Source organism: Passer montanus, unplaced genomic scaffold, assembly GCF_014805655.1.
Source record: "Passer montanus isolate IOZ18808 unplaced genomic scaffold, ASM1480565v1 scaffold7, whole genome shotgun sequence".
Classification (NCBI taxonomy): Eukaryota; Metazoa; Chordata; class Aves; order Passeriformes; family Passeridae; genus Passer; species Passer montanus.
Genome location: NW_024372147.1, coordinates 8,578,760 through 8,597,195, shown reverse-complemented (window position 1 = coordinate 8,597,195; position 18,436 = coordinate 8,578,760). Strand labels below are relative to the sequence as shown.

The following is an 18,436-nucleotide window of genomic DNA, read 5'->3' as shown; positions in this document are numbered from 1 at the left end:
TTTCCACAAAAACAAGTTCTACAATAACACCTCCAAAATGAAGTGCCACAGCTTCTCAGAACACAATAACACAGGATGCATCCACTACTCCTACCCTTTATCTTACCTTTTGTCTTTCACGCTAGTTTCTATTTTATGATAGGATTTTTTTAAATGTATATTAAGTAAAAACACTGTTTTATTAGTAGATAAAAAGTCAAAATTACTTACAAAAAACTGCCACAACTGAAATATTTCCCTCTTCATAATGAGGAAAAAGGATGACCTTTGGAATGAAGATTGTATTATACAGCCAGACGAAGATAATTAGGCCCATGCAACACCAACCCTGAGGGTCAACCACAAAGTGAATTCGTTGCCCCATTGAACACAAACAGATAATAAATTGTCAGGGCCCAGGAAGATAATCCTAAAGAGACAAATAAAAGAAATATTTTTTTAAAAAAGAGTAAATTTACAATTATAGTGCAATCTATAGGGTTAATACATTCAAATTAGTACATTCAAGTAAGAAAGAAAAAAACCTGTCAACTGTTGGTTTAAGGAATTATATAAAAACTTATAAACATTTCACATACATTTTTTAAGCACCAGGTAGCAAAACATTTTATGAATTCATTAATTAGTTATATCTGGCTAAAAAGTAACATTTATCACCAAGATGCAAGTAAAACCACTACCTGTGAAAACTATTAAGCAATAGGTAATACAGCAACTGTCAGTCAGGTGGTAGCAGCAAAGAAAACTCTTCCATCAAAGTAAAAAGTTTGTAAAGCAAATAAGAAATATAGGGAATTATTTATTTCCACAAAGATTCAGTCCACCTATCTATTATAGTCTGCCCCTGTATTTCATGGTTGTTTTCTTACAAATTTTTTATGCTAAAATAGTCAAAAGCTTCACTAAGAATTCGGTGTTTCCTTGTTTAAAAAGTCCTTCATGACATTAATAGCAAACCAATGTCAAAAGGAGTCATTATCCTGACATCTTTCACAGATTATTAAAAATATCACACAATAGAACATTTTCTATTAATCACATTTAAAACATCAAGGTTGCCATCCTTACCCTTTACTGGGGCTGGGTTCCTTTTGGTTTTAGGCTGAAGAAACCTCACCAAGTCCTACAATGTGAACTTCCGAGCTTCATAAACTGTTCTCCATAACAACACAGCACTCAGGTCCTAACCACCATTCAGCACAACTATCACAGAAGGGATTATTGCTGTTATTTTTTTTGTCAGACTACTTTCATACACATATTTTATTACTGCACTGCACACACAAATCCCAATCTCCTCTCTTACCCATTAGTTTCCCCAGTTTCTGGGCTTCAGGAATCTTGTTTCATTTCTGATGGTTTCAATTCCTTTCAGCTTCTACTTGCTGCACTGAAATTTTGTTTATCAAACATCTCTGTTTCCAAGGGTTTTGCTTACTTGTTTCATGTTTTACTGTCCTAAGTTGCATTCAAAATTTAATTCAAAATTATTCACAAATTTCATTGTCTTCTTTTCTTCTGTTAGATGTTTAATCAAAATCACACCCAAACAAGCTGTCATTTTCCCACACTTCTCCTTTGTGTTATTTATATCACCCTTTGTTTGTTATTTTCTAATGTAACATAGGAGTGTTCCTATTCAGATCCCCACCACGTATTATTCAGATCCCCACCAAGTTCTTGCAGCTACAGAAACCCCCACCACAAGAAGAGAAGCAGACAGAGCCTCAGCTTGTCAAGCCGGACATGTCAAGCCTCTAAGCTCCAGCACCAGGAGGACAGTTCCTGTTCTGCCTGCAGCTCTGATCTACAGAGCAAGTTCTGGCAGCACACATGGAAAGGAAACTGTCAAGGAAAGCCTCTGAGCCACCTGTGCCCGAGTCCTACGGCAGTACCCATACTGGGCTACTGGGGTGAGCAACAGCATGGAGTAAGGAACAGTGGTGGGTCCCTGCTCCTGGGACAGAGACACTTCTGCTGGCTCAACCTGTCACCTGGCAAAGTATGCTGCTTGCCAGGCTGCTGGGTCCTGGATACCATGGACTGTCTACTACACGGCTGGTAGTGGTCTGGCCCTTAGACTATTACCCTCAGCTGCTCTTCCATTCAGGAACCATGGACTGAGCCAGAGGGGAGACCAGGAGTTCACCAAACATGACTACACAGTCAACAGGGTGCTGACCAAAGTCCAGTAGCCAAGTGGTGTCTCGTTCATGCTGCTGATGAAGGGGGAGGACTTCAGGAGAAGCAGACAGATCCTGCAAATGTGCAAGTGGTTGTGCAGCATTTACATCCATAGAACCCTTGATGAGGCTCAAAAACTGAGGGTGAAAGGGAACAAATTATATTAAATTATATGGATAATTATATGGGTAAAAGCATCTTTGCCAAGAGGCTAATTATTCGGCTTGGAGAATGCTTAAATAAGGAATGATGACAAAGGAAGGTGGAGACCTCTGAATGAGCAAGGAAGTGGTGGTCACGGCTTGCAAGCAAAAGATGCAGGATGATGTGGAAAACAGAGATCTTATAATCAACCAAACCAAGGTGAAGTGGGGCTGCACCAAGTGTGTGCACACAACTGACACAGGAACACCACTTAGGTGCACTAGGATAGAGTTAGGAAAACCAAAGTCATCCTAGAGTTGAATTTGATGAGGGATATGAAATTTCAAGAGAGATTTGTACAAGTACATGAGCAGCATAAGGATGGCTACAGAGGAAACATCAGCCTGCTGCTGAAAGTATCAAAATCATACAAAAATGTCAAAGCACCTTGTTTATCTTGCTCTTTCATAGGTAAGACCTGCCTTCTGGAATCCCAGGTCCCTGAGACCTGTGAGAAAGTGTTGAGGAGCAAAGACTTACTCTGAGCAAGGGAGGATCAGATTAACAAATTTTTAAGTGAACTAGACCTAATACTTTCATGTCACCTGCTGAGATGCCAGCCTGAGTGCTGAGAGAGCTGGTTTTGTCATTCTTTGTTTGGAAGATTTATGCTGATGGACGACATACCAGAGACATTCAAGAAAGTAAGTGCAAATGAAAATCCTGTTTTCAAAGACAAGAAGAAGGAGCCAGGCAACTACAGGCCTATTAGCCCCACCCTGGTCTCTGGGAAGGTAAAAGAAACAATCCTGGAAACTACTATCAGACACATGAAGGACAAGAAACGGAATGGGAGTAATCACCATGAATTTACAAAGGGAAAATCATGCAGACTAATAGAAATATAGAGGCAAAAAAACCACTAATGTAGCTACAAACACTGCTGACCACTGAAGAATCCGTCTGTTTTTCATCTTACCAGAGCAGAAGAGATTCCATGACTTCACAACACTTCCTCAGAAAGGGAAATAACAGCTCAACAAACAAAACAGAGATTTAATTACTGAAAAATACAGAGATTTAATTACTGAAATACTTGCTCCTGAGTGACCTATTTGTACGATGTGTGAGCAATAAGCAGTGAGAGGGATTCAGTAGAAAACATCTATCAACAAAATATATTCCAAATTTTTATCCCTCAGTAACTCACTTTTGCCTGCATGACCATATTCACTTTTATAACTAGAAAACCAAAACAAATATCAGCCACGTTCAAAACCATACCTTGGATGGCAAAATCCAGAATTAAGCGAGAACTACACAAATACAGGCCTCACTCTCAAGACAGGGTGATTTTTCATCTGTCTTCTGTATCTCCTGAAAGAGACAAAAAACAGTGTGATACGCAAACAACCATTATCACTTGTTTGAAAGGCAGCATATAACAGGTTAATTTCTATTCTGCTTTTCAAACCCCACCTCACTGAGTAGGGCTGTCTTGAAACCAACATGTTAATTTTAACTAGCATTTCTCAAATCTCATTTCTAGGCCATTTCACAATTTTAATATATATTTAAAAGGATGGAAGAGTTCAGAGAAAGGTCTATGTAAAACTGCAGAAGTGCCAGTGTATTTCAGTTACACACATTTACTTCCTGTTTTCCATAATGGTAAATTAAGTTTTACATTTTTCATTATACTTCAGCAGCAATAGCAAATAAATGATGTCAATATATTGACTTACTCTGGCAAGGGGATTTTTTCCCCTCTTTCTCTTGGTTTATGTACCATGCATAAATATATAAAGTGTGAGGAATAAAAAAAAAGAAAGAGCTTAAAAATTGGATAACTAGGAAGTACCAGATTAAAGTTTAAGTCACAAACAAAGTGAATGTATTACTCTTTCAAACACAGTGCCAAAAAAAGAGACGACTGATCTCATATAATTTTTTTCTTCAAAAATCATAACATCTGATCAGAAAAACTAAAACACGCAAAGAAAAAAACTCTATGAAAATGTTTACAGCAAATAAACGGAGAGAAACAATTAAGTGATTTATATCTGTATACACTCAGGATTCATAAAAGCAATGAAATTCTCCAAGCAAAGTAATTTTCTAATTAAATAATTTAGGAGAAAATACAAAGCACTAATGTCAGAGCTTTTGTGGTTTTCTTCCTTTGTGCCCTAATTTATAGCTATTTCTTCTACATAAATAACTCAAATACAAATAATTTGAAAGCCAACAGTCGCTGTGCCTGTGGAAAGTTTCAGCTGCACCAGAACACGACTGAGTCTCTCCTATGTTACTGGGAATTGTTCTTGCCTTTCCAAAAAATACTTTTATTACAGCTTGCCTGGACAGCATTTTTTCCTAACCCTTTTCTTTCTGCCCAGTTCCATCAACGGTATCATAAACTCAGTATTTTGTTCACTACAACCACCTGCAATATGACACTTCGTGTGACATCCACAGAATAATGAGAATAATGAGACCACAGAATGAGTCAGGCAGGCAGAAAGTCAGTTCCAAGAAATGAGAAAGCTTTGGGCTAACCAGAAATGTTAAGGAGAAATATAAATTGCTTTAACAGACTCATTTGAATGCAACTTTAGAAAAATTAAAAGTATACCATTTTGCATCAAGAATGTCCCAAAACATACTTAGAAAACTGCGTTCCATAAATACACCCAACGTGAGCAGTACTCAATTTCTCACCCTAAAAAGCACAACAGTCAGTCTGCAGACATCTTGTTTCTTGCACATTCAAGGGTGTTGCACTGATACACAACTAGAAACTGTGCCTCACTGTAGCCCTGCTTCTTAAGAAAAGTATGACTTCTGAAATCTGACTTGCAGAACTTTTTTCACAAGTCCTTAAACAAGTGCAGAACAACACAGATCAGTAACTTACTCTATTGCTCACCATGAAAGACAATTTTAAGACTCCACACAAACTGAACATGTTCCATAATACACATTCTGAGAGTGGAAAAAACACTACTTTCTAAAAAGGCTGTATCCTAAGCAAGTCAGAAAAAAGAACAAAGAGTAGAAACACAAGAGAGCCACACTTCTCATAATATTTGTGATAACTAGGGCAAGGCAGCAACAATCAACAGCCTTCCCCAATTTCTGGATCCAGCTGCATTTTTACACCAGTGACCTTCCTGAAATCTGAAGAATTACTGCCAAAGATAACTGATACTAAAAAAAAAAAAGACTTCAATGGGAAAAAACAAGGTGGACTTCAAGCAATCAACTAAACTTCTACTACAAACCAGATTTTAAGGAAGTCACGTTATCAAGTGTCGGAACAGAATTGTCATTAAGCTTTTTGCAACATTTCTGTTTAACAAAACAGAACAGATATCTGAATAGCCAGATACTCAAAATGAGCAACAGCATATTTGTGCTATGACAAAACCCCACACACCTGGCATCTCTCGTGTTTATACAATGGATGGTTGCAGCACAAAGCGGTTGTTAGGTGGCTGTTGACAGGTTTGTGGAGGCAGGCAAGACATTCCCACCCAGTTACTTTTCATTGATAGGATCTTGCAAAGCACACCTGCAAACACCTACTGCCTTTATAAAAAATGCGATTTGGGCTTGGAGAGGGATATAGCTTGACATTAACATCGGCACACCTTACCCTCCTTATCGTAAGTCCATCAAAACTATCTTCACCTACTGCTGACCAAACAGCCACTTGTACACAGATAAGTATGTTGCTTTAAGAACACCACTGTTTGGATCATCAGCCCGAGGTGAACGAAGACCTGCTATTTCATCTGACTAACTACTGGAGCTGGGAAATGAAAGTGTGAAACCGAGGGACGCCAAGGCCATCGCACTTCCTTGTGCGCGCTGCGGGAACACACAGGTCATCAAAACCTCGTGCCTCTCCTACTACCACCTCAACACCAGCAAACACCCGCCTCCTCCGCAGGGCAACCAGCACCCTGGACCTGCCTGAAAGCGACAGCACCATTTCCTTATTTCACAGCCGAGGGGATACCCGGCAATTCTGCACAGGGTTTGCCCGCCCAGCTCCCTGCACAGACAACAGCAAGGCTGGAGGGGAAGTGCAGGGATGGAGGCAGCCCCGCAGGAGCCCGCCCGCCGCTGCGGGGCCGTGCCGGTGCCCGGTGTCGGTGGTCGGTGCCGGTGCCCGGTTGCCGTGCCNGCCGCCCCCCGCCCCGGCACGCGGCGGAACCAACCGTGGGCTTCCGCCGCTCCAGCCGCGCGTGCGCGCTCCGAGCGCCCCGGCGGGCGGGACCGCGCCCCTCAGGGAGGGAGCGGCGGAGGCAGAGCCGCCCTTCGGACCTGCCGGAACCGGCCCGGCGGCCCCTCGCGGCCGCGGGGCGTGGGCGTCTCGCCTCGAGTGGGAGAGGCGCGCCCACGGCGGGCACGGCTGAGTGTGTGCAGCGCCGGAGGAGCCGCCCTGGAGGGGTGGTCTACCCTGCCCGGTGGGAAACCCGTGTGACCCATCAGCCAGATTTCCCCAGGGCTGGAGCTCGCTGTCACTCGGTCGTTCCCGAGCACAGGCTGCAGTCAGCATGAGCCCTTTCCCGTACTTTATTTTTGCAGCGTCCCTTCGAAATCCCAGTGAAAAATGAGCCCTGCAGGCAAGGCTTCTGCCTCAGTCTCCAGGCTGCTTCTGGGAGAAGCTGGCAGCTGCCCCAGCTAGGCCTCATAGCTTGAAGCTGTATTAACTTAATAGTATAAGCTAACACTCTGTTCCCTAAGAGGGGCTTGTTTTACCTTGCATACCACATAACCATGGTTTCATGGTAAGTGAAAGGTCCCAGCTCACTGCAAGGAGGAAGACGCCCCCCACCTTGCAGATAAGGACCCCTTATCCTCTGTCTGGTCTCTCAGTGTGTTAAAGCCACCCATGAAGAAGAAAAATGCCTCTGGACTGTGAAGATAACATCAGAATCCTGGTACTTTCAACACCTCTGGCAAAACCCTGCCATTATCTGGTATAGGTGGCTATAGGAAGACCAGCTCCGGGACACCTAAATTGAGAAAGAATCAGCTGGATGGTGACACCACTGATTTATTGCTGTTTTCCAGAGCAGCAGCATGAATGTGGGTTATGTGGTGAGTGGTCAAATGATGTTGTATATAAATGCATGAAAGGGATAAAAGAACCATTTGTTAAACACAGTGTGCCCTGATTTGAATGGGAAGCTTCATTCTCGTGAATGAAGAGCTACTCTTGTAATTCTGTACTTTGCATCCTTGCCTCTTTCCTCAATCAGCTGAGACCAGCTGGAACATTTTTATGACATTCAGGTCACTTGCTGTGCTGTGCCCCTTGCTCACGTAGAACCCTTACCTGTCCACATAAGCCAATCTTCATTTTGAAAAGATAATTCAGACCTGCAAGGGATTACCTTTGGGTAAGAGCCACAGACAGCTTGTAACAGACAGAATTTTCAGTGTTCCCAGCTGGGAATCATGCCTCGAGCACCTACTGCTGATGAACATATATGATCTTTTGGCTACCTAAAGGTACCCCATCTGTGTGAGTGGCATCGTTCCCACTGTAAATTGATGTGTTCTTACCTTAGAGCAGTTTTCCTTCACAATGATGGATGAAATAGATGAAGAGTAATGTTGTGAAGATTATCAATGCCAAAAACTCACCTTTATTACTGATCAAATTCTTCCTAAAACTTAATCATAACATGATTATTCTGAGGGAAAACAAAAAGCAAAACAAACAAAAAAAACCCCACAACAACAACCAAAAAAATCAAAAAAGAAACTATTACACAGGGCAATTGTTAACATTTCAACCTAAAGTTGCTCTAACCTGAATAGAGGTATTTGTAGCAGAAACTGGAGGTTGTCTGGAAGGAGAAAGAAACATGTTCCAGGTAAATCAGAGAAGATCAGATCTTTCAAAACAATCTATATGTCAATAGGAGCAGATAACACTGAAAATAATGGACTTGTTAATTGGACTGTTAATGTGTCTTTTAAGGGGAAAACAAAAACTGAAGAAGTTGTTGTTTTATAAATATTTAAAAATAACAAAAGCCAACCTCTGGATCTATTCCATGACAACTTTCATATGTATATTTATGTCTATGTGTAAAAGACCTAATAAGCTGTGAAAACTTTTTACTGACTGAAAGAATTAATTTCAAGGAAAAAAAACCCACAAAACAAACAAGAAATTTAAAGGAAACCATGTTCTTGGTAAGTAAAATGGAAGTATAAGAAAAGAATAATAGTATGATCAATGAAGGTTTCATATGGAATGAAAAAGAATCAGTCAGTAATATTGTCTTCCATTTGAGTACCAAGCATTTGCATTTCTGCAGTGGTACACATCTAATGTCCAGTCTTTAGCCCTGTAGTCCTGCCAGGCAGGTTATATTTTTTTCTATTCAGGAATGTTATGTAAACGTAGGTTGTGGAACAAGGGCAGTGGTCTTTTCTGGCTTAGTCATAGCACAGCACTCCTATCTTGTAAATGCTTTTTTTTTTTTTTTTTTTTGAGAAAGCAAGCACATTGCAGGAGGAAAAGCAGGCAGTTGTCTGCTGGACTTTCCAACTGAAAAGTCTTGACCTAGAGGTATTACCTGACTCTTTTGCCAGAATATCAAAAGATAGATAGATAATGAGTCTTTGTGATGAACTACATTCTGTGTGGATAAACATACCTATGGGAGTCCTAGCTTTGCATAATGTGGATTTAAATAAAATCCAATATGGATGTATTACAGGAAGATCATTAGAAGTCTGCAAAATTATGCACCTTCTTCAATGCTGAATATTGCACAATGGCATAGAATTCCTCTTGGATTTTCTGATGTCTGTGTTGTGTTGTTGTTGCTGTTTATAAATTACCACAGGAGCCACCAGCTGTCATCCTATAAATTTTATTGGCACTCTGTAAATATTAAATCAGCCTGCTAAAATCAAGCCATGTGCAGTAACAGCTGAGGCTCTGTTATGGGGAACACGTGCAAGAAGGAGGTGTGCACTGTGACTCCCACGATTCTTACAGCTTGCAAGCCCCTTGCTTCTTGAGGCTGTTTTCCAGGATTCATTTTTAGCCCAACTGTGCCCCTTGACCAACATGCAGAAAGAAGGGACATTTTCTGTGCACAGATACATTCTGAGCTGAGAAGTCAGCCTTCTCAGCAGTACTCAGTTTCCTGGGTCCTTCTAAAATTTGTTGCTACCACATTTTTGCAGCAGCACTGCATTGCTCACTTTCATGTAAACCTTGGTGACATACATAGAAGACAGTTCTCATCTCTAGAATGGGAACAGAATTCTTGATGTCATGAAGATCTACATCATGAAGAAAAAAGTCTGTGTCAATGAAACAGCATGCTGAAACAAAGCCTGCTGTGGCTCACAAGTCAGTATGTGAGATATTGAGGATGTAGGTGTTAAAGGAAAATATGTCTCAGGCTCCATTTTGTCTCTTACTTAATAGCCAGAAAAATCAAATGCAAGGTATGTTTTGTAATCTGCCTGCCTCAATGAAATGTGGACATGGTGAAATCTCCTGATCCTGCAGCCCAGATAGATTAAGTGGAGTACTAAGGTAGACCAGGCAATAGTCTAATTTAGGGAGTTAGTTTTCACCTTAGGCACTTCAGTGGTGTGAGGAGTTCTGCTCAGATAGTGTCCAGCTGCAGATGTCTTAATATTAGTTCTTATAATGCCTCTCTTCCTCCAAGAGTTGCTGTCTGAATGCCAGGCAGGGCAACAGACTGCTTGAATCTTCCACATCTCTGCAGTGAGGTGGGTTTGAAAAAGCTTCAGCAGATATAGCCTTGTTCAGAAGGCAGCTTAGGGACTTGCCTTCTCAGTTTGAACACCCTGACTGTGGGCTGCAGCCACCAGCAGAATGTCAGATTAAATGACTGGTAAAAGGAGCAGTTAAACCAGGAAAAATTAAAATGCCTCAGAAAAGCCCTTAGAGAAACATCAGGCTTGCCCTTTTTAATCTATTATTGTTGTAATTATAATAATTATTATTAATAGTTATTATTACTTTTATTATCATTACCATTATCATTATTAAATTAGTAGTGGTGGTAGTAGTAGTAGTAGTAGCATTTAGCTTCTGGTTATTTTTTTAATTTTCAAGTGAAAATGCAGTTTGCTGATGCCATGGGGCCCGAGATGCTCTAAACAGGACAATGTTGTTCTCAATGAGGACAGTTAACCTTTTATCAATATTCTTGCATTAGGGTCAGCTGCAGAGTCTTTTCATCCCCATTCTTTCTTACGTGAGCAGAAGGAGTGTGCGCAGCTGTCAGGGAATTATTTCAGATGAGCTGAAGTTGGTGGTTACATACCAATATTCAAACAGTTAGGTTTAGTACGACAGAAAATGCAATATATTTAAAATTCTTTACCAGTGTTTCCTGTTTCTGCTGGTAAACTGTCTGATGGAGGACCCAAAGTAGCCCAAGTTCCACACCTCTTAAAAATGCACCATCTGACACAGCACACACTTCTGAGTACGTTGCACAGGATCTGCTGCTCCAGACTGATCCCTGCAAATCTATGGGATTCATCTGAAAATCCTCACAGAGCTAGCTGATGTCATTGCAAAGCCTCTCTCAATGATTTTTGAGTGGTCTTGGGAATCCAGAGCAGTTCCAGCTGACTGGAAGCTGGGAAACATTGTCTGTTTTTTAAGAAGGGCAAGAAAAGAATTTATTTTGCAGAAGACAGAAACTGCAGTGTCCTGTCAGTCTCACTTCAGTGCCTGGTAAAGTTATGGTGATTTTGCTGGGAGGTATTGAAAAACACCTGAAGGACAACATAGTCATTGGTCACAGCCAGCATGGCTTCATGAGAAGACAGTCCTGCTTATCCTGATTTCCTTTTATGACAAGGTAACACACCCAGGTGATCAAGGAGGGACAGTCGATGTATTCCTTTTAGGCTTCAGGAAAGGTTTTGATGCTGTCTCTTACAGGATCCTTCTGGACAAAATGTCCAGCACACAGCCAGATACACACACACATCATGTAAGGGTTGAGCAGCTGGCTCAAGGCACAAGGGGTTACAGTGAATGGGATGACATCAGACTGGGGACCTGTCATTAGTGGGGTTCCACAGGGCTCCAGCCTCAGCCCTGTGCTCTTCAACATCTTCATAAATGACTTGAATGCAAGACTGGAAGGGATACTAAGCAAGTTCCCAGGTGATACAAAACCGAGAGGAGTTGATGCCCGGGAAGGCAGGGAGGCCCTGCAGAGAGGCCTTGACAAATCAGGGGTCTGGGCAATCACCAACCATATGAAGTTCAACAAGAGAAAGCAGCGCCATGGAAGGGACCTGGGAGTCCTGGTCAGTGAAAAGCTGAACGTGAGTCAGCAGTGCCCTGGCAGCCAGGAGGGCCAGCCCTGTCCTGGGTGGCACCGGGCCCAGGTTTGCCAGCATTGCCAGCCAGGCAAGGGAGGGGATTGTCCTGCTCTGCTGTGAGCTGGGGCAGCCTCACCTTGAGTGCTGGGGGCAGTTTTGGTCACTTCAATATGAGAAAGATACTAAGTTGTTAGAGAGCATCCAAAAGAAGCCAGTGAAGATGGTGAAGGGTCTTGGAGGGAAGGAGCCCTTATGAGAAACAGCTGAGGTCACTTGTCTGTTCAGCCTGACTGAGGAGACTGACGGGAGACCTCATTTTAGAAGACAATTTCCTTGTGAAAGAAAGGGGAGGGGTAGACACCCATCTCTTCTCTGTAGTGACCCTTGACAGGACCCAAGGGAATGGCCTGAAGATGTGTGAGAGGAGATTGAGGTTGGATATTAGGAAAAGTTTCTTTCCCCAGAGGGTGTTTGGGCACTGGAACAGCTCTACAGCTCCCCCAGCACCAGCCTGAATGTTCCAGAAGTGTTTGGACAACACTCTCAGGTACTTTGTGTGACTCTTGGGGATATCCTGTGCAGGCTCAGAAGTTGGACTCAATGAACCTTGGGGGTCCCTTCCATCTCAGCATATTATGATTCCAGACATGACTATGCAGCAGGCAGAGAGCTTCTGTCTGAGTAAGGAGTCTTGTTTTGCTGTTGCAGCAAGGAGCGAGTGAGTACAATTAGGAGAAAGCACTGCAAGCAATTTCACCACCTGCTGGTAAAAGCTAGTCAGCTGAGAGCCAGGTTAGTTGTGAATGTTTCATAGGCGATGAAAAAAATACCAAGCACAGCATGAAGTGCAGCTTCAGAGACTTTACCCTAGAATATATGGTTGTGCAGAATTCAATAAGAGTTTCATATCACCCTGGTATTTGATGTTTTTACAGGCATTAAAGCTGGTTGCATTACATCTACACTTAAAGGAATAGCCTGGACTGAAGATTTATTTTGCTGAAGCAGTAGGAAAAAACAGCACTTCAGTTATTTTCTACACAAAGCACACCCATTTGAAAAAGAGACAGGGGGACAAATAAAAGGGCAGAAGTGTAGAAATTCTGCTTGGAATTGATTAGAATTTTCAGAGAGCTTTGCAACTACAGTCTTGTTCCGTAATTAGGTTTGCGCAAGGAGTGCTCTAAAATAGATTGCATTAGCAGCACTTATATTGTCAGCATAGCTGCACTGGAAAAGCTTTCATTACAGAACACATTACAGAACACAAGCTCTGAGCAGACACAGCTAGAGTTTGTTGCTATAACGTTACTACTGAAAGCATCTATATAGTGATGTGGATCCTACCCCTCACCTTTCTAATCCACAGTGTTCTGCTTGTAGAGGCAATCATTATGCCCAGAGAGCAAATTCCCTTTAGGCCCTAGATAAAACATATTCCTAATTTGGATTTTTTAAACGCTGAGAAATCTGATCCAATTAACACATTGATTGATTTTGCAAAATACTGTGCTAATTGCATGCAACCAGTCATTGCTGGGTTAATTAAACATGCATCCAAAAAACCTACAGCACTAATCTAATTAGCAATTACTACAGCTGTCATTACCTCTTTTCACCTACTTTTAAGCTGTGCAAATTCACACCAAGAATCTCGTCCTGCAAACTCCTTACTTCAACCCCAGTAATGCTTCAGCACACAGAAGAAGCTTTAAAAATTAGGCTGAATACTTTGCAGTCCACAGTATAGCTTCTATTCAGACATCGTCATGATAAACTCATACTGTATCCATCAGTTTTGTCAAAATTACAAGATTGGAAGATTTTTCCTTCTAATTGATGTGATTTTACTGGGAGTATATGTAGGTCCTACCTTCAAGTGGTTGCCTGCAAACCTAAAAACATACTTGCATTTCAGGAAACAACAACAACAACAAGATGAACATTCTTATATAATCAGACAGCTTTAAAACATGTCAAAAATTCTGAGTGAAACATCTCAGAACACTCTTGGCTTATTCAGATTTAAAAAAATCATCAATAAAGGAAAAAAGATCAAGAACTTTAATGCTGTGTGGCTTTTCTTCCTTAGGCTTGATTAAAAATGTACACCAGTTTTCACACACAATACCGGGGTTATAAGACCTTGATATCTAGTTACTTGGAATGGCATCATATATGGCATATAAACTGCCAAGTATAGTTTTCACATCAGTCCTTCATTTAAAAGAACAGAGAGAAGACTTGCTTGAGTTTTGGTACACAATTTTTATTATTTACAAACAGGTTTATGTGTAATGAAAGGTAACTATCTATATACTAATTTTTAGTTTGTTCGCTGCAAGTGACCTGCAAAAGAAAACAGCTTCACATCCAATATCAGAATATAATTCAGATGCTATTTTTAGTAAATATTCAACACGGGCCTTGGATTCCAAAGCCATGCTGCACATGTTTTCTGAAAGAACATTAAGATATTTCTAATTCCATTGCAGTTCAAATACAAGGAATCATTTACCCCAGCCCTTGAATAATCTAAGTCAATAGTGATTTCCTAAAGAAGAGCTTAGACAGTTTAACAACAGTGGCTCAGATCTGAGAGCAGATTTCCAGAGGACTGAAAAAACTGGCATACAAATATGCTGAACTCTTCTGCTGGAAGCTGATCTCTGTCTGGTGTGCCAGGTCTGCAAGAGAAATCCAGGGAGAAGCAGCTGGAGAGAGCCAAAAGCCAGCAGTTCAGCTAATAATCACTAGTGCTCTGTTTCCTAGCAGTAGACTCCAATGCTTCCTGGCGGGGCTCTCTAAGCTCTTCCTGTAAAGTTGTTAAGGTATTGCTATAATGATAAAGTCCTTCGCAGATTTTCTGTCACACAAATGCCTTTTCTGCTTTAGTTCAAGAGTTGAAAACATTATTTAAATTTTATCTTAGATTCAGTGACAATGTGAAAATTCATCGGGCTGGAAAATGTGTATTGTCTTTCCACAGCAAATTTAAATAATAACAGTGTGTTTATCTGTGATGTTTTCTGTAGGAGTATAGCATCTTTTATTTTTTCTTCTCCTTCTCCAGTTTAACATTTTAAGTAAAAATAAAGGTACAGAGTGAATGCAGGCATGTGGGAAAGAGAGCAAGTGATTTCTGTGGTAAAATACCCCTTTATTGGTGTAAATTGTGTGGTATATTAGTTTTCAATGAAAAGTGAACTCCAACTGAGATCGATCAGTCACAGCTCTCTATGTACCTCATATCCGTTTATGTTTTACACTCTCCTGCCGTTGTCTTGCTGTAAAAGTAGACCTGTTTTTGTAGAGAATGTACTAAGATCTCATCTTTGTTGCCAATAGAGCTATATTGGCACTCCTCACAAGCAAAGGCAAGGAAAACAAGTCAACATTTGGGTTTTACACAGATAAATCATGTTAATTCAGTCTTTGTTTACTAACATCCTAGAAACAGATAGGAAAGTTGGAAAATTTTTAAAGTTTTCCTTTGTTAAAGACCTTTACACATAAGACCAGTAATTTCACCTCATTTTCCTTAGCTGCAAGGAAACATTTGTTGCATTTTAGGTGAAGTTATGTTGAAACAGAGATCATGTAGAAAGTCGATATTTTTTATGGTTTTTTGTACTAGAGTGATGACAACTTGTTTGAATTTTTTTGTTGGCAAATTCTTATGATCAAGTTAAGAGGTACTTTGCACATGTTAATTGTGCTCATGTACATTTTCATACAAGTCTGACAGTAGATATCCAGACACTGGGTCTTTAATCTTCCGACTTTCACATTTACACTCTTCTACAATCATGATTTCTTTGACCACTGGAGCAGAATCAGTGCAGTTGAGATCCACGCGCTTCATGGAGAACTTGCTGGGCAAGCAACGAGAGCAAAAGGTATAAAGATGATCTTCTGAACTAGGAACATGGAAAGAACTGCATTTTCCAAAACACAGATTATTCTGTACTGTCACCTTCTCACAGCTGTTATGTGTAACACCCTGAAACAGAAAAGCAGTTTAATGTTTCTGATGCAGAAATGGCCCATGGACTTTGTTAGAAAGCATGAGAAAAAAAAAAGCTACTGCACTTTTTTCTTCTCAGAACAAACAGTACAGATTTTTAAGCAACATCTGTAAGTATGCATGTCTGTGTGAAATAAATTTCATTTTGGATGTGAAAATACCTGTTCCTTGACAGATCATGATTACAGAAACACTGAGAATTGACAGTGATTTACAATAATTACAGCACTTTCACCTATACTGTTTGCCTGTCTTAATGTTACAATATGACAGAATAGCTTCATCTATGCATGGGACAACTTACCAGTTCTCAAAAATTCTTAGCATAGAATTAGACATAAGCATCAGTTTTCTAAACACAGAAGAAAACAATCCTTGCTTAGGCGTAAGAGAACAACCAGCTTTTCTTGTTAATATTTGTTCTGAGAGTCTGTGTATGCACACACACGTGCATGTGTGTGTATACACATACATATGTATATCTATACATATATATATAAAAAGAGAGAGAGACAGTTCTTGTTAATATTTGTTCTGGGAGTCTGTGTATGCACACACACGTGCATGTGTGTGTATACACATACATATGTATAGCTATACATATATATAAAAAGAGAGAGAGAGAGAGATCATAATTCAGATCTACAAACAGTCAAGATGTATATTTATTGAATGGATAATTACTCATCCATTTCCTGCCTGTTTACACCATGTCCCAATATCTGTGCATAAAAATAATAAATAACTCTATAAAAATGGAGTCTGCAGCTTTCCAGTGCTGTAGTTTAGCAATTTGCCTCATCAGACTAAACTTTTTCATCACAGTCTTTCAGCCACTTTTGAGCAAGTGTTCTGAAGCCCTTTGACTAAGCCACTTAAATAACCCATGTCCCTTTAGTTACTGATTACAAGAGACAGGGGAGAAGGTGTGTTTGTTGATCTTGGATGCTTGTTCTTACCTGGGCAAAAGGCAGGGCTCTGCAGTTTTCTTGGTGCATTTCATTGGTCTTGATTGGCAGGACAACCTCTTCAGATGCTGAATTTTTCTTTAACATGAAATGGTCCCAGAATTTCTTGGCATCTTTTCTGTAGGGAACTTCAGACTCTCTCTTGCTGGAATGATGGGGTGGAGAGAGGTTTTCCACAGGAGAGGTCTCTCTGGATGAAACCCAGGTTCTTGGGTTTTGGTCTGCGTGGAGTCCTGCACTGGGAAGTATGAATCTGGACATTTTTTTCTCCTCTTTCTTCTCACTTCCAGATGCTGTCTGTGGAATTGATACAAAAAAGCTTGGTACTTTCAGGGTCTCTTCAATTCCTACTGGGTTCTCGCTTATCCGCTCAGGAGAACTTTGACTTTCAAACAGATTTTTGTCCAGGTTGAGAAAGTGCTGAAATGGCCCTCTGCTTCTCCTTTGCTGTGAATTTCTCTGTAGCTCTGTGGCTCCAAGACATGACAGCACTAACATCTGAAGGAGAAGCAGTGACATGGTCCTGGAAAGGGCAACCCTGTAGACCTGCTGCTATTGCAGTGAATGCAGCGTGCTACTTTTATACAAGAGATTATGGCAGAGGAGAGGAGGGCTCAGGGGAGACCCTGGTGGGGCTAATTGCATTCATTTACTGTAGATTACAATTATGATAGGGAAGTTTGTGCTAATGAAACTCTGCTTTCAATCTGAGTTATGTGTATTAGAAGCTCCTATCTAAAATCTAGTAACCCAGGATGTTGTGGAGGACAGAAGGAATCAACAGGAGGAAATGTTTGGATAAGGTGTCTAGTTTAGGCTGAGGAATTAAGTAAACATTTGAGGTTGTGTATTAGAATGTTCAGTGTGGTCTCCATTGTTTATTTTTACTTTCCATTCCATACAGCCAGAGACTATCAAAACAGGGAGTGTTATTTCATTACAATAGGAAAAGGCAAGCTGATTAAAGTTTGCTGAAACAGTAAGCACAATCTGGAGACTGTGTTTTCAAAAGTTAAGTCTAACTTTGGACTTTCGGGTTTGGGATATGACCCAAGGTCTGCACGACTAACAGACTGCTGCTCAGACAGTCAGAGGAATCTGTCAGGAAGCACTAGTCCTCACTTCATCTTCCTCACAGCAGGTTGGCAGCTGCTGGAGTACAGACATGTCACCAGCTCAGACTAGAAGGTCTCAAGGTGAAGAAACTCTGCTTCCTGGGTTTTCAAAGCCTATCTTACAGTGCCACATCCTGTTCAGGCACCAAAGCCATTCCAGACATCCTATAAAGTAATAATGATAAATGAATATTTAAATGAAACTTGTTAAAAATAGATGTTTATGATTCTAGCTATCAAAGTCTCAACAGAAATACCTAAAGACTACTAGCCTTTAAAATAGAGGCATCTTCTGCATAATTACCATATTATGCAACATGTAAGAAAAAATAATATGCTAGAACAGCATATAAAGAAAAGTTTTGGGTGAGGGAAAAGTTATTTTCAATAAACATTGCAAACAGTAATCCTAATCTTAAAATACAGAAAAGAAATTCTGTTTCGGATAATTTGACATTTATGTACACTAATCTTCACACGCTCCTGTTTCTACAGAACTCTATCAGTACACTCTAAAGTTTGTATTATTCTTGAAAAATTGTATAGATGCATGATGTTACTTGACTTTAATTTTCAGGGAATTAATTTATTGCTTAGAACTGCACTTTGAATCCCCACATCATAATTGTGTTCAACAA

At 40.5% G+C, this 18,436-nt stretch overlaps 2 protein-coding genes across 6 annotated transcripts in view; both read right to left on the bottom strand.

The window, feature by feature from the left end:
- Positions 1–6,621, bottom strand: part of ZDHHC21 (zinc finger DHHC-type palmitoyltransferase 21) — a 34,834-nt gene extending 28,213 nt beyond the window's left edge. The window contains exons 1-5 of one of the 5 annotated variants that reach the window (XM_039729956.1): positions 5,768–6,479; positions 3,613–3,705; positions 1,307–1,390; positions 1,069–1,203; positions 211–409 (exon numbers count right to left, since the gene is read on the bottom strand). In XM_039729956.1, the coding sequence (XP_039585890.1) occupies positions 211–364 (154 nt within the window). In that variant the 5' untranslated portion in view covers positions 365–409; positions 1,069–1,203; positions 1,307–1,390; positions 3,613–3,705; positions 5,768–6,479. Of the gene's footprint in view, positions 1–210; positions 410–1,068; positions 3,706–5,767; positions 6,480–6,554 lie in introns of those variants that run through there. The other 4 variants (XM_039729955.1, XM_039729957.1, XM_039729953.1 and 1 more) reach the window with 4 other exon arrangements.
- Positions 6,622–15,397: 8,776 nt separating this feature from the next.
- CER1 (cerberus 1, DAN family BMP antagonist) lies at positions 15,398–17,202 on the bottom strand. The gene is made up of 2 exons (XM_039729991.1): positions 16,675–17,202; positions 15,398–15,691 (listed from the first exon to the last, which is right to left on the bottom strand). The coding sequence occupies exons 1-2, from the start codon at positions 17,200–17,202 to the stop codon at positions 15,398–15,400; spliced, it is 822 nt and encodes a 273-aa protein (XP_039585925.1).
- Between the last annotated feature and the right edge of the window lie 1,234 nt (positions 17,203–18,436).

What these genes read in the sequence shown, in the direction of transcription:
- CER1 (XM_039729991.1), bottom strand. Translation starts at nt 17,202, where the DNA reads ATGTCACTGCTTCTCCTTCAGATGTTAGTGCTGTCATGTCTTGGAGCC. An exon ending in GAGCCCTGCCTTTTGCCCAG is followed by an intron (nt 15,692 to 16,674) that starts GTAAGAACAAGC and finishes TTTCTGTTTCAG; the next exon opens with GGTGTTACACATAACAGCTG.